The 15,985-nt window shown below is 45.4% G+C and overlaps 1 protein-coding gene across 4 annotated transcripts in view; it reads right to left on the reverse strand.

Moving 5' to 3' along the window:
- The window catches only part of crebbpa (CREB binding lysine acetyltransferase a), a 41,009-nt gene that overhangs the window by 22,811 nt on the left and 2,213 nt on the right, over nucleotides 1-15,985 (reverse strand). For 3 of the 4 annotated variants that reach the window (XM_030351518.1, XM_030351517.1, XM_030351520.1), the window contains exons 2-3: nucleotides 10,753-11,453; nucleotides 1,951-2,218 (exon numbers count right to left, since the gene is read on the reverse strand). In XM_030351518.1, coding sequence (XP_030207378.1) covers nucleotides 1,951-2,218; nucleotides 10,753-11,453 — 969 coding nt within the window. The remainder of the gene's footprint in view (nucleotides 1-1,950; nucleotides 2,219-10,752; nucleotides 11,454-15,985) is intronic. The other variant, XM_030351519.1, reaches the window with a different exon arrangement.

Below are 15,985 nucleotides of genomic sequence, written 5' to 3' on the forward strand. Positions count from 1 at the left end.
CCTCGGTCTCCAATAGTTGTGGCTCGCAACCATGTGGAGGGTGCCAGAGCAAAGCAGCAGATGACGCCAAACGTAAATGAGACTCGCTTCAGGGGAGTTTGTCAAGCGCAATACTGGTGGAGACCAAGAAGGGTTAGGCGATGTAAAGTCTCAACATTGCTAGCATAAAACCTTGTGTGTGCAGGTTGGGAGAATTCAATGGATGGAAATAGAATGGAATGAATACAATTATAAAAATGCAATTTTAAAGAGTTTGGACATAATCAATGTCTGGACTGTCTTGACAATTTCACATATTATTAGCTCCATGGATTGAGCCAGAATAAGGGCCGTCTCCATCTTAATAATTGCGTTAGTTGACTAGAAGCATTCCATCCCGAATATTATTCAACTAGTCATCAATCTTGTTTTCATGCTGATTCAGTTTTCACAGAGAGGAGAGGCTACTCCCAGACAGTTGACAGTGTGATTGAATCAATGTATTGCTCACAGCTCTGCAATGAAATAAGATTTGCCAATTTTAAATGGTAAAATATTTTCAATGTATCGCTCGATAACGAGATACATAAACAAGCTCTCGTTTTTAGATATTTTTGTGTGGAAATGTTATGCATGTATTCCAAAAAGCGGTGTCCGCATAAACAATACTTATCTCAAGTATGTTCCGCGAGGTGTTTTTCACCCATTACGACTATACAAAATGTTGGTCTTAAATGTTAACCATTTCGATATTTAGATTCTACATCAAGTTATTATTTGAGATCAAAGAACTGACAAGGAACTATAAATCAAGGCCTTCTTGTTTTGAAGGCACCTCACAAAAACCAAGGATTTGATAGTTTCCAATTAACAAACACAGAAGTTCTGTTTTAATGTTTGTTATACAGTCCATGTGCGCATCACACACACAGCGGATTTTTACAGCTTTTTAGGTTGACTTCTAGAGGGATACACAGAGATATCAATTTTGTATTCATTCGAGAATTTTTGAAACTTGACTCATCAGGTTTAATTGCATTTTAGTTGTCAAGTTGTACCCCGCTGTTCAGGGCTGGGTACTTTGTAAATGGCCTATCCTGTAGAAATATTCACAGAACGAAGACTTTAGAGAAGTGCTGCTAGCTGACTCCATGGCTGTTATAAAAAACTAGACGCACTAGTCTTTGGTTCCCCGCGTCAGATCGTGGTCATTTGCAGCGTGAATCGGTGTTAAATATGATAGCCAGTAGGGTGGGTGAGGCAGTAGGGTGGATGAGGCGGCACGGTTGGTCAGGCAGAAGGGTGGGTGGGTGAGGCGGCACGGTGGGTGAGGCTGCAGTGTGGCGAGACGAGGCAGGATGGGTGAGGCAGTAGGGTGGGTGAGGCAGTAGGGTGGGTGAGGCAGTAGGGTGGGTGGGTGAGGCAGTAGGGTGGGTGGGTGAGGCCGCAGGGTGGGTGAGGCAGTAGGGTGGGTGGGTGAGGCCGCAGGGTGGGTGAGGCAGTAGGGTGGGTGAGGCAGTAGGGTGGATGAGTTAGTAGGGTGGGTGGGTGAGGCAGTAGGGTGGGTGGGTGAGGCTGCAGTGTGGCGAGACGCAGCAGGATGGGTGAGGCAGTAGGGTGGGTGAGGCAGTAGGGTGGGTGAGGCAGTAGGGTGGATGAGTTAGTAGGGTGGGTGGGTGAGGCCGCAGGGTGGGTGAGGCAGTACGGTGGGTGAGGCCGCAGGGTGGGTGAGGCAGTAGGGTGGGTGAGGCAGTAGGGTGGGTGAGGCCGCAGGGTGGGTGAGGCCGCAGGGTGGGTGAGGCCGCAGGGTGGGTGAGGCCGCAGGGTGGGTGAGGCCGCAGGGTGGGTGAGGCTGCAGGGTGGGTGAGGCAGTAGGGTGGGTGAGGCCGCAGGGTGGGTGAGGCCGCAGGGTGGGTGAGGGAGCAGTGTGGGTGAACGTACACAACGACCTCATGAGGCGGAGACACTCACCCTGGCAGGACTTGCCGGCCTGGCAGTGGGTCATGTGGTTCAGCACGTTCTTCATGGTGCGACAGTGCGGGAGGGCACAGGCCCTCACCTCCCCGTTGGCCTGCTCTCGACGCTGGCACTTGTGTGCGTGGAGCAGCAGGACCAGCTGCTGCTGGATCAGCTTGCGCTTCTCCGGGTCAGCTGTAGGGACGGCCGCGGGCGCCGGCACGCCACTCGTACCGCCTCCCAGGGCCAACATGGCCGCCTGCTGCTGGGGTTGTTGCTGGAGCTGGAAAGGGGGACAGAAGGAACATGATGAGCCAGACCCAAGAGATAGCTTCAGATTATTATTAACACAAGGCTGTTCTTCCGTATATCAATGTTTTACCAGATATGGGCAATCCGGAAGATGTTTTGTGCAGTTCTGAACCTCTATTATCCCGCCAATTACCCCCTAGCCATTTGGACAGGGCTAGTTTGAAAGAGGGAAGAGTAAAAGCTTTTAATTGCTCCCAATAACACCGGCAAAAGCAAAACCGATAAACTGTCGTAAAACGCTTCTAGAGTAAAATGAGAAACAAAGAAATTAGGCCCTGCTAGGAATGGTTAATGTGTTTTACTATCCTTGGTATATGTGCAATATATATTAGGGTGGTGGGCAGTATTAAATATTTAAACATGCAGACGAATAAACACTGTTGTTTGAGAAGTGAGATTCATGTAAGTTTCCGTCTCCTCCTCCCTAAATTTCAGTTTAGTTTTGTAGTGAACTCTAGCTCACCCAAAGTATTTGATCACACAGAGCTTAGCTGTTGGATCAATTCCCCTCCAGTCCCTGGTCAACACCGAAACCCCTCTCTGCATTTCAGTTGCTTCTAACGATGTAAAAAGCATGATGGATTTTCATTAAAATGTGCTGTAAACTAGGAAAGAAGGATAATCATCTTGGCCCCATTCGTTTTGGAAAAAGGGTTTCCGGCCAACACTTATTCAGCGTGGACATGATGTCGTGATCCAAAAAGAGGAAAGTGCAACACGGTTACGTGCTTGGCGGTTTGTGCTAGCGGCACTTTGCGTTGTGCTGACCAGAACCTACCATGTTCGGCCCGCCGGTGACGCTAGCTCCTTTGAGCTCATTGGGGAAGGAAGACATGCTGCTGGCGAGTGCCGCCTTGTTCTGGAGTGGCTGTCCGGCCGCAGCAGCAGCAGAAGCAGCAGCAGAAACAGCCGGCCCGTAGGCCTGAGCCGAGAATGGGCTTCCATTACTGCCCATTCCCATCTGGACACACAAGTACATTGGTATAGCGGTCGCTCTGCTCCAAGGCGACTAACGTTAAGTGCGTTCAACCGTGACGATACAAGCCAGGGATTGCGAGAATCACACACGCACGTTTGTTCGATTCATAAAATCAGCATAAACCTACATTTGGTTTCATGGCTCACCCGTAGACAAAATATACAATCACTCTGCCATTCAGTTTCTTGCTGAATAATTGTTACAACGTCGTATGATCTTGTGGGTCTTTGAACAGAGGGGCGTATCACTCAAATCAGAATAGTTTGAATGGTGTAGCCATCAGAGCCCCGGTGTGATGGCCCATTACTCCCTCAATGAACGCACACTAAACTGAGTGTCTTTAAAAAACACAGCTGAGAGAATTATCCGTCTTTACAAATTAATTAGCTTTTCCTAAGAGGTTTAGGGAAACTAATAAGAACATGAAAGACTTAAATCCAGGGGATTTAATGTTCTGCATTAAAGTATCATAACATGTCGGGAGAGGCTCATTTGTCAATAAATCTCCATGCCGTTGAGTACATTTTCACACGTGGCTCCGGGCAGAAATGGAGAACGAAACGCTGCTCTCTGTGGAGCTTCAACTAACGGCTTATGTGTGGGAATTGTCTGCCGAGGGGAATTAATACAAATCTGTGCAAGTCACAAAACCCGGCACCGAGGCTGATTCAGGCCTCCAGCATTAAGCGGTGAGTCTTCATTCTTTGTATGGAGGAGGTTGATCCTTCACCCATGTTTTGACTATTGTAAAATAAACCTCACCAACATTTGAAACAACTGTAAAGAGACAACTCCCTAGTGAGCCTCGCGGTTGACAGCTTGCCTAACCCCATGGCATGTGGAAAAACATAAATAAAAAGGGAGATCAATAGCAAACTGAGCTCTCCAATTCCAATACAAACACGCAGACAGCCACTTGAATGAACATGGAACATGGAAAAACTGCCAACAGCGAAGTGGCTCCAACAAACAAGTAGTGCTGTCAAGTTCTGGTCGGTTGATCGATGGGTTGGTCGATATGCACTTGTTTGACCAACTTCTCATTGTGTCTCCTAATCCATTATTTTGAGGGGCGGCAGGCGCATATGCAGACCGATGCATTTCATTTTTGAGTGATAGGCTATGTTGTGTTGGAAATAACATTAATTATGAATAAGAATAATATCCAAGGCGCCATAGTTAGTTTAAATAAATATATGGTTTGATAGAGTATTACACGGGAGATCCAATCACAACTTTGAACTCGCCCATAAGGAGGCCAGCTAGTCGTAATTTACTGGACATTTACTGGGCTCCAAATTAACTTAACCAACATATCATCTAAAATCGTAAAGGATATGTTTAGTTTTTTTCATATCGTCTGCGATTCTCCGTTAATTTGGGTGTTTAATGCTTGATAGGCTTTGAGTGTGAACACAGAATTGGCTCGAACGACGGCGCCATCTATTGGGACCCATTATAGTAAATCCAGAAAAAAAAAACGTGCGTCAGACGTGCGTCGTATACTAGGGGTGGGAATCTCTTGGCACCTCACGATTCGATTCCGGTTATGAGCTCAACGATTCGATTCTAAAACGATTATCGATGCAAAGAATGTACATTTCCATGCGTGATTTTCAAAAATATATACATCGGAGTTGTTCCTCAGAGTTTGCTAATCACTTCCTACTTCTGTGATGATCATTAACGACATCAACAGATTAATTAACTTATCTAATATTTTATTAGAGAAAAAGCTTGTCACAAACATGACTTTCTATGAACAATGCAATAATCAATGCAGCTTGCATTACAACACAATATGGCAGTATGTGAAAAAATAGGGTTCAGTTTTATATTATTTCTAAACTTTCTTTTCTACGTCATTAAAGAAAAAGCTGCTCTTGAATGAGAAGGTGTTCTTGTGTCTGGCTGTGAGTTTGTGTGCATGCTATGCGTAGGCTGAATCGCAATCATGTTAAGACAAATCTGATTGGCCAATACACACTGAAGTTAATTTATCTGCATCTAGACAGAATCGTTCGACAGAATCGCGATGCATCGAAGAATCGATCATTTTTCCCACCCCTACTGTATACTAAGCGTGTTGTCTGACGTGTTACTCCGTGGCTCGTCCGGTGTGTGAGCCACTTCATATTGAAGCTCTGCATTAGCCCAGTCGGAGCAGGAGTGGATCTGAAACCCACTGACCTTCGCCAAACAGCACTAAGGTGTTGTTTAGGCAAGCAGATAGAGTAGAACGCACTGTGGCAGACTAATGCATTGTATCTGAGCGGTGCGCTATGGTTCGGTGCGGTCCGCTTATATTGGCGTTTCCAAAATGAGCGCGCTGAGCCGTACCTATTATCAAAACGTTGCCGCCCTTCTTGGGCGTCGCCCATTGTTGCCCTTTGTTTTTAATGTTTCGCATTCTCCTTTTTCATTTAATTTATCAGCAGGCTACACTGTGTTGCTCTATGATATCACATACGTAGCTGCCGCAGCTATCGCCAAACGCATGGAAACGCCACCCAGATTTAGCGCAACCGAGCTTTCCCGCTCCGAGCCGCATCGTACCGCTCGTTGGAAAAGAGGCATACGTTTATCTAGAGATGACATGCAGATCTTTTTCTGCTAACCTTTGCCCCCCCATCAACCAATCGATTGGTCGTAGAGCTGGTTGAGTTTCAGTCGACCCCAGACTGTATCTGGTTGACTAAAGACCTAAATACTAAGGCCACACAGTAAGTAGGGCTTTGACTCCGAACTTCGTTATCAAAAAATAAATCAAAATTCGAACGAATATTAGGCAGCCCTTAATATTCAAACCTGTTATGGGCAGGCCGAGAGGGAGAGACGTCGGAGAACCCGACGTAGTCCATTCATAATATTGTAATGACCACGGAAGAGGCAGTGAATGAAGTATTGATATAGACAGCGAATTATTAGAAACCTAATAAACCGTTGGAACACGCAAGACCGGTAACCATAGCAACGCGGTAAACAAACCTCGCGAAGCCCAATACAGCTCTTACTGAAGGGATTTAATGGTCAAAATATTATTAATAAATATTCCAATATTAATAAACAAACAAACTTCGAATAAGATTTTTGGGCAAAAGTCAAAGCCCCAACAGGGAGTCAGCGGGAATCCACTGGCCCATTGAACCATCCACGCCAACAGAGTCTGCTCTTGCTTCCTGAACCCTCAAGCTCCTGGCAGACAACGGGAGACTTGGCCTCGTCAGACCAAACAGGCAAACTCCCACACCTCGGGCCTTTGACACCTTCCCAACACCGATAATAAACGCCCCGTCTGCGACAGACACGCGCGTTGGCAGCCCTTCAGCACAGCCCCAGAGAGTGCACACCTACGCCAAGCCCCTCCGTCTTTCAGCCCCCTGCTCTCCCAGCAGAGTGAGGGGGCACTGTTCCAGCGATTCTCTCATCACCTTACCGACACACCAGACAAGAGGAGGGGGAGAGAGAAAGAGAGGAGCCAAATACATTCAACTGAATTATTGAGCCATTTCTGGCTGTCGGCATGCCTCGTCATCCTCTGATAAAAGACCTTTACAATCAAAAGCTTTCCAAGAGTGCCAGACGGGCCAAGGAGCCTGCAAGCAAGCCACACAAGGATCACACAAGAGAGCGGAAACCTAGTTATTTTCGCTCGCTCTTTTGCACACAAGAATCAAAAGAAGCGCGACACCCACAGCCACACTCACTTTGTCACACATGCGGGCGGAAAAGACTTACATCCTACACTCAAAAGCTCTATGGCTTGAGACTCACGGCCCGTAACAAAGCTGTTCATCCTGTGGTTTTTGGTGACATAATAATTACATGGGGGCTGGTTTAGCATTACCACACACCAAAACAGACAAAGGCTTCCTCTTTCACACACTTTCTAGTGGCAGTCTCTCGCAGAGAAGTTTTTTATTATCTTCCGTTTATCAGTGTGTGGTGGTGGAAGCCTGTCTGACACACGCCCGCGCACAAAATGAATCGTTTTGTTACCGATAGGCTACGCAACCACTGTGATGGCAGGCTTGAGTAAAGGAACCACACACACACACACACACACACACACACACACACACACACACACACACACACACACACACACACACACACACACACACACACACACACACACACACACACACACACACACACACACACACACACACACACACACACACACGAGCCCTGCCTGCCAATGGCACCGCCAAGGGTGGAATGTCTCACAGTCCGAACAAAAGAGAAGGAGCCAGCCATGCCTACAACACACTTAACCATCTGAACAACATGGCGCATGTCTTTTCAGAGAAACATGATTCATGATTGCACAGAGAGCCCGGAGTAAATTGTTGGCACTGGGGAGGGCCATTGTGCACAATCTGAAACTTCCCTGGAACAGCCTTTGCACATGTGCAGTTCATTCCTGCACACGATTGTCAACCACCAATTAATTCTGTTTTTCCAAATCAGTCAATCTAGGACGCTTCAAACCACATTAAACAGGATCCCATTCACCGTTGTATAACGAGATGGCTCCAGGCCTTAGCAACTTTGGTCGCACCCCTTTATGAGTTGCTTTGTTGCAGTATTGGCATGTCCTTTGTCACGTACCTTCTATCGGTGTTCATTCTTTTGAACAGACTCATACCCTTTAGGCAAGTTATAAAATGTCTTTCTATTTTTACCACCAGCGACCTCGACATCTGTTCACGAACCAGCTCTCCACTCTCCTCTTCCCGTATCAAAAAGATCTACCTACTTATAATAAAAGGCTGCTAGGTGAGCAATATCCTCCCACTACGATTAAATTGTAATTTTCTGGTGATCCATCATCCAGAATAGTTTACTCGCATTTTCTTTAATAGCGCATCATTGACACTTTGCACGATAATTGTACAAACCACCTTTTCAGCCTCAAAACCTGACGCGCATAGCAGCGCCATCCGTTCCAACTCATTACATTAACACACAAAAATACCTAAAATTGAATCTTCCGACAGGTTTGTCCTTTCTAATACGCGACACATACGTCTTACGTGTTGTTCTATTTTTCTTTTGAAGCATTATTCTAATAAAAAGGTGATTATCCAATTGACAGTTTCAAAAAAGGGAGTTTCTTCGTAGAGACAGCATTATTTTAAAATGTTAGAAGGTGAAGCATCGCAACCATAACATTGTTTGTGGAGAACCCTGTATATATTTATCGGAAATTACACGAGGATAGGCAAGACCATTTCGTTTGAATTGCGTTTTAGACGAGGTGCTGTTTAGGACAGGGTATTTTGCCCATTGTGAACAAATATCACCAAGCGACGGGTCTATATAGAGATGTGCTGTTGCACGACAGCTTCGCTCGGAAGCCCCGTCTCCTCAGCAGGTATGTACTTCTAGACACAGTGGGACTCATAACCGGTCATAGCGTTCTCTGCGTCAGAAAGCTGTAATCCGGAGTGTGAATATCTGTTAAATATACAATATCTCTCTAACCTAAAGTGGTATCTCGAAGATCTTTTTCCTATGCCACCACACATTCTTCAAACATACAAAACACAAAGCAGCATTATGATGCTCTCACTTTCACTTTCAGTTTTGATGTTGGGCGTACCTGGCAGAAATTACTGTACAACTTCTCAAACGCAGGGGAACACCACTAACAACTGCCAGCCAGTAAACATTGGTGAACTAAACTATGCAAGTTTCCACAACGAGTGAAGCCGGGAAGACTATGATAGGTTAAAGCATGTGACTAGCACAAACATAATAACCGGTCATAGCGTTCTCCGAGTCAGATAGCAGTTATTCGGAGTGTGAATATCTGTTAAATATGCAATATCCGTCTTACTTAAAGTGGTATCTCAAAGATCTTTTTCGCATGCCACCACACATTCTTTATGTTCAACCACAAAGCAGCATTATGATGCTCTCAGTTTCACTTTCAGCTTTGATGTTGGGCGTACCTGGCAGGAATTACTGTATAATTTCTCGAACGCAGGGGAACTCCACTAACAACTACCAGCCAGTAAACATTGCTGGACTAATCTATTGAAGTTACAACAATGAGTGAGGCTTAATAAGTTAAAGCATGTGACTAACGCAAACATAAACGGCCACGAGCCAGACAATTATTAATACTAGCGCTCGGGATGGTGAAAATGTAAAATATTCTTGACTGACCACGTGCCGGTTAACCGATCAGATTTAAATGTATTATTTGAAAAAGTTGGGATGTACTGTTGATACGGAGAACCGAGCAAAAAGACTACAACCAAACATAAACGTGTCCGGTTCAATGGGATTTACGGAATGCCAAATAAAACAGAAACTGTATTTCGCTACGATACTTGATGATGTTGTTATTACCGGAATTGTCCTTTAAACATGCGCTGATCACGTGAACGCACAACTTTTTTTTTTTTTTTTTTTTTAATCAGCCGATCCAAGGATCACTTGCGTCCCGAACCGTGAGGGTTGATCCGTACGGATCACGGGTAACCCGTGAACCGTTGCACCCCTATTACGGAGTGATACCAAAGACGTCATTAGAGGCAAAAAATCCTTTGTTTTCCTTGACAGCGGTCAATTATACTTAGCAACGGTGAATTATCAAATATAATTCACCGCTGGAAGTTGTGAAGAGCCCATGCAAGTAGTGAACGGAGTGTTCCACGGCATTGAGAAGATCCGTGTAACAAATGCAAATTAACCTAGAAACCAACATGTGTAACCGGTCAAAAATATTCTCGGCGGCTAGCCGGTTAACGGTTAACCGTTGACATCCCTAACTAGAGCCTGAATGATCGCTTGTCCAATTGTATCAGCCAATCAGAAAACATTTGCAATTATCAGTGTTCCATGTTTTCCACCATGAAAATTTTAGCAATGGTTTCTTTTTTTCCAAATGTAATTACTTCTTCTACGGTGGTGGTTGAACCTCTAAATGCTTTAAATGAGCACATCTGCGTACACACTCCCAAGTTTCATAACATGTTTGTTTTGAAGGATAGTAGCTCCTCCCCATACAGTTAATTGGTTGCTCTAGCTCATGGTTTAAGGCAATGTTGCTGCGCCCCAAAGCATTGCTTGAGGGTGAGCAGCCAATCTCAAGCAGTGCATTTGGCTGATCAGAAAAAAACCAACATCTAAGGAGATAACTGGTTGGAAAATACTCATGCAAACCCTCCATGAGCAACCTTAAACCAAACAGGGATAGGGTTATTATGTGCATGACAAAGACAGCAATCTTTGGCAGGTCGCTTCGTCAAATACCAACAAATTTAAATAAAAGTAAGGTTGTTTTATTGTTGGCAACAGCACATTTCTGTACTCGTTAATTGGGTCATTAAGAGCTGCAAAGTCCAAAAACGATCCTAGCACCATGCAGGTTTAACACATCCACTAAATCAATGCACAGTTACAAAATACTAAAACATCCACACCACCCAACCCCTTTTCTGGCTACAAAAATGCAACCAAAATGTGTCGGCAATGACATGGCAGAGCACGTGCATGGAAGTGAGGTATACCTTGTTCCTATTGCCCGCCTGTTGGGATGCATTTAGGTTGGCCTGAGTTCCCATTTGCTGTCCTCCCTGGGAAAGGGTCTCTGCCAACGCGGAGACGCTGGCCGCTGCAGCGGAACCCGGTGATCCCCCCATGGTCTGTCCCTGAAACTGCATGCCTGCTACTCCAGCGCCCCGGCCACGGCCGGCTCCAGCCACCAGGCCTCCATTCATCACCTGTCCGGGCTGGGCTTGCCCTCCCTGGGCCAGGAGTCCTGCGTGGCCTTGGTTATTGTTCATCATGGCCTGGTTGAAACCGGATGAGTTCAGGCCAATGGTCCCTGTGTTGTTGCCGCCATTGTTTTGGCCCGCTACTCCCGTTGGCGTGCCTGCCTTCTGGGCCTGGGGAGACGAATGGGTGTTCTGGGAGCCCTGGCCCAATGGGTTCTTTCCCAGGGTAGTAGTCCGTTGTACTCCAATTCCTCCGGGCTGGGGCCCGGGTGAGTTCAGCCCTGCAGCCGTGAGGCCGGAGGAGCTCCCGGCACGAAGGAGCTCAGAAAGTTGTTTGTGTTTTGCCGCGGCGTCGGGGACGATGGAGGCTGTGGCTCCACCAGTACCTCCGTTGGGGAGGAGGACCCCCATCGGGCCTGGGTCTCCTCCGTTAGGGATCAACTCGTCTGGAAGGTCGTTCTCGAGATCATCCCAGGACAAAGAACCCAAATCTACTGGCGGAGAAAGACGTAGAATGAGGGGGCAGGGGAGAGTTAGAGAACAGGGAAAGAGAAAACAAAAAGTTGGTTAATACCATAGAGCCCCACAATGCTGGTCCTTAATAGAAAATGATCTGTGTCCATGTTACTGATTGAAGCCTTAGGCTAATTCCGAGACCAAAATCGGTGCTGCATTTCAAAACAAAACAAAAAAAGAGCAAACTTGACTTCATGATGGGATGATGTAAATGTATCATATCGATCATCTATGTTGGCATATGAGGTAAAGGTAACGATATTGACAACAAATGTCATATCTAAAAAGTTACCTGCATGACTATTAGAACTTTGAAAGTTGCCTAATATCATTGTTTGATGCACCCGGCTTTAGATTATGACCATTCACGCTCACCTCTCATGCACAATAAATCATTATTACTACTAAACCCCTACTAGTAATACTACTAAACGCAAAAACCAATATTTTGGCTCAGAGAATAGATCAATAATAGATCATCAAAAGTTCTTATTTGTTTAGGTCGATGTACATCCTTGTGTTACTGACAATAGATTGCATACAAAACAAGATGCGCAATATGTGCAATTTTAACACGCAGCACATTCACATTCAAACACATCTTGTCAAGCATTTGTCTTTCGTTATCAATTTATCAGTTCCATGATTCATATGTAATGATTTTCCCTTATCTTAGGCCTCCATCCTTTTTTATTCTGTGATTATCATGCAGATCGATCAAACATCGATATACTACGAAAACCTGCTTGCCTTCAACACAGCAAAGTTTCGAACAATGACTCGACCCTTCAAATTTAAAGGCAGAGATTTCTTAATTGTCTCTATCCACTCTCCCCGTCACTACGGCATCAGCACCACTGTTCCTTAGGTCTATCCCCACGGAGCCCTGATAGAGACAAAAATCAGAATCTGTGTCATAGAAAATCTAACTTGTATCCTGTTTCGAACACCCATGAGGAAGTGTGAGCATAACGTACGAAACCAAAGTGATTAGCATGTCAACATTGACAGGCAGCGGCTGAATGGGTATAGATGTGCACATGGGAGTGTCAATTGTCTGGCAGCACACATCCGAGCAGAAATAGACGTATTCATTTCTGAATCACATTACAACATAATTAAAATGGCAATCAGTGTGTGAATCAGCAACTTGTTAAGACACGTGGGGAAATGCAAACCACTACGCCCAAAGATAGCAAATTAGTGTTTGGGGAACTATGACTGAGTCATACAAACTTCTCGCTATACTTCATTCAATACAGTGGTGTTGTTACCTTGGAGGCACCAAGACGCAAAGTCTAGCTTGTTAAAAACTAACTATGTTCTCAAACCGCCTGACGTCATTACATTACACCGACAATTGATCTATTCAATCTCGGCCTCACCTCCCCGTTCCCAGGTGAAATTGACGTAAAGTCGTGAAGACGGATTGTTTCGCAGTCAAACTTATGATGTAATAATCCTCCAGCTTGATATGGTGAATCATGAAAGAGTAAAACATTTAAGGAATTATCTATTATTGAGTATAACACTTGCCAGCCCAGTGGTCGCAGAAGGCTAAAACTGGACCAGTGCAGGAGATTTGCGCAGCCTCACATGCGTGCCATCAGTTGCCGTTGATTGTCTACGTTCGCGTTTGGCCGGACAGAGGCTTCGTAATGAGGCGTTTAGTTCCCCCATGCTCGCTGAAGTAAACACAAGCTCCATGCTTGGACTCCCCCCCCCCCTATGCTGCTTCCCCTGGCATCACGCAACTAGGGGCTCCGTCAGAGGGACACATGGCCCCAGGTGACCCGCCAAGCCATCGTACCTTCGCCCACTTCAGCTGGTCAACCTTCTTCCAAGAAAAGCCATTTTAAAAAAGCTTAAACACGGACTGCCTGAGTTTTATCTTTGAGGTTCTCTGCTCGTCCAGGGGGCGCTAGCACTGAAAATATCAGGAGAATAACAGAAGGAGGGAGCACAACTCGCACTACAGACGTCACACTCTCCTCCCTCTTTCGTCTTGCCTCTGTGCCTTCATTTCCCTAGTCACCCATCCCAGAGGCCTCAGTTCACTTATCTACCGTCTTTTCCCGTCCCCATCCCCAGTGGCTCTAGTCTGGGAGTAGGAAGCTAAAAATAGGCATGGCAGCAGCTTTAAGCGGACCTAGTAGTGGTCCAGACTGCGGCTGTCGGTCGTGCCACCCCTGAGGCCGAATCTGTGGCCAAAGAGGGACAGGTGTGGAAAGTCTGCTTTAAGGCTAGCACATTCACATGGCACTACGGCAGGAGGTCCAGAAAACCATTTAGCACTGTTTATTCATTTCGCCATCTTACTACCAGCCTGAATTCACTTCCTGTGAATGCGTTTTACTTTTGCGCCAGTGCAAAACATGACATGATGTTTAACAAAATGGGTGATGGGTTTGCACCACATCAGATTGACGTTGGCCTCTCCCTGGCGAGCACTTGCCACCCTCCGATAAAACCTGGCATCACCATTTTTTGAAAGTGGAAAGGAAACCCCATGGGAACAAGTCAAAACCCAATGACCACCTCATGAACCTCAAGTTTTTCAGGTCCTTTCATCAAAGCTGAAATTTTTTCCAACTGCCAATGTTGAAGATTAATGAGACGGAACAGAAACAGAAGGACAGCAAAAGAGACAGACTTCATTGTTTTATTAGGCAATGGATAGAGGGGCAGATCCTGCAAAGGTGCCAGATGGGTCCATGTGTGTGCATAATAAGCATACACATGGACCCATGTAACGTTTTATCTTCTTAGGGGGTGTAAAACAAATATATTGGCCCAAACATAAATCTAAAATTGTAATAGATGACGAAACTGGAATCCATCTTTAGCGATTCCTGAACAACAGCAGATGTACACAGCAACTGCATGCGGTACGGTGGCACCCTAGCCAGGGCCCCATTGCATGAGGCAGGAGCCGGATAATAGTAAACAAAAACCATCATGCAAGACTGTTGCCACGGAGAGCACCCAAACTTCATTGTTTGCAGCAATTTACTGCTGATAGCCGTGCAAAGCAGTGTCCCACAGGAGCAGTTTCATCGCAGCGGCACCTGGGTAGCCCTTGGGCCTGAACAGGCGGGGGCGGGACCGCCTGGTGATGGATCACTGTGGACATGTGGTGCCCCCGCCATGTGCTGCGTTACTCGTAAATCTCCGTTGTTGTGACTGCTGCTTTTGTTGTGAATTGGCTACGCTGGGTCAATTTCAAACTGCTTTTTTATCGAGCCGGATGAAAATAAAAGACAATTCTATGTTCACGCAGTCATCAATTTACACATTTGCTTTACTGCCTATATTTTAACTTAAAGTGGCAAAAGACTACTTACTTTTTCAATGTATAATATGTATCAATACCTCAACAACAATGACAATTTCTCAATAGCCTTTAGTTCAATTATACAGATACTAAAATTGAATTATTTGGCTAAATTGTATGGAGTCATGGATAAATATCCTCGGATTTACGTCACAGCATTCCTATTTTTTTATCAAATCTCTAGAGGTTTAATCTATTGTTTACCTGTTCATCCATTATTCTATTATATTTAGGAACGATGCATGCCAGACACACAACTGCATGTGCCAAAGTAATCACAATGTGAAAATTGGATGATTAAAGAGCCAGTTAACCAACAGTTTCAGCTGGAATCAGGACACAGGGGAATAGTAAAAAATGTGTTTTGGGCTCAGAGTTCCATTATTTGCGAGAAGGTGGGGGGAGGGGTGTCATTGAGACTGAGTTGTTATTCCCATGGTAACGGCCCACGGCAACTTTGTGACAGGTTTGACTTTGCTTTGCTTGCAATCTAGTAGCCTGCTCGTGGATGAGCATCTTAGTATCAGCTCTACCATTATGAGCAATGTCCCGGGGAGCGACACAGACTAAATACTCTGACTACAGAAGCCTCTTTTGGAGGTGGGGAATTTCTCACCCCCGCTATCTCTTTCATCCGTCCCCCAAGCACAGGATGGAGTAAGTCCACAACAATACCTGTTTGAGCTCATAGTTCCGCTGGCTCCAGATTAGCCCACGGGGCAGAGGCTAAGGATGAGCAGGACAGAGCCGGAGAAGTGAACGACTTGTATTCGCAATGTAATTTATTTTAGAGACTAATGTAAAAATGGAATCAGAAGGTTTTCATGCATACCTTTGAGAAATATTTGTATCAACTTTTGACGAGTCAAGTGAGACGATTACAAATATACGAGCACTCCGCTGATTCATCCAACTGATATTATCATCGGTCAACGCCGCTCAACCCTGCTGACAGGTGCACTTGTATCTGTCAAGACAATAAATGCTGCCAATTATGACTTTTGACTATGGCTAGCATCGTCAATAGGAACACCTATGCTCCACGTTAAGGTGGCAGAGAAATAGCAGAATCGAGCACAAGGTTTGATACTTGGATAACCTGGTCTTATAAGCCACATATGATGGAGATGCTTTTGCCTTCCATTCATTTACGGTGTGGTAGAACAGAGTTCATAT

The sequence above is a fragment of the Gadus morhua genome, chromosome 3 (genome assembly GCF_902167405.1).
Source record: "Gadus morhua chromosome 3, gadMor3.0, whole genome shotgun sequence".
Classification (NCBI taxonomy): domain Eukaryota; kingdom Metazoa; phylum Chordata; class Actinopteri; order Gadiformes; family Gadidae; genus Gadus; species Gadus morhua.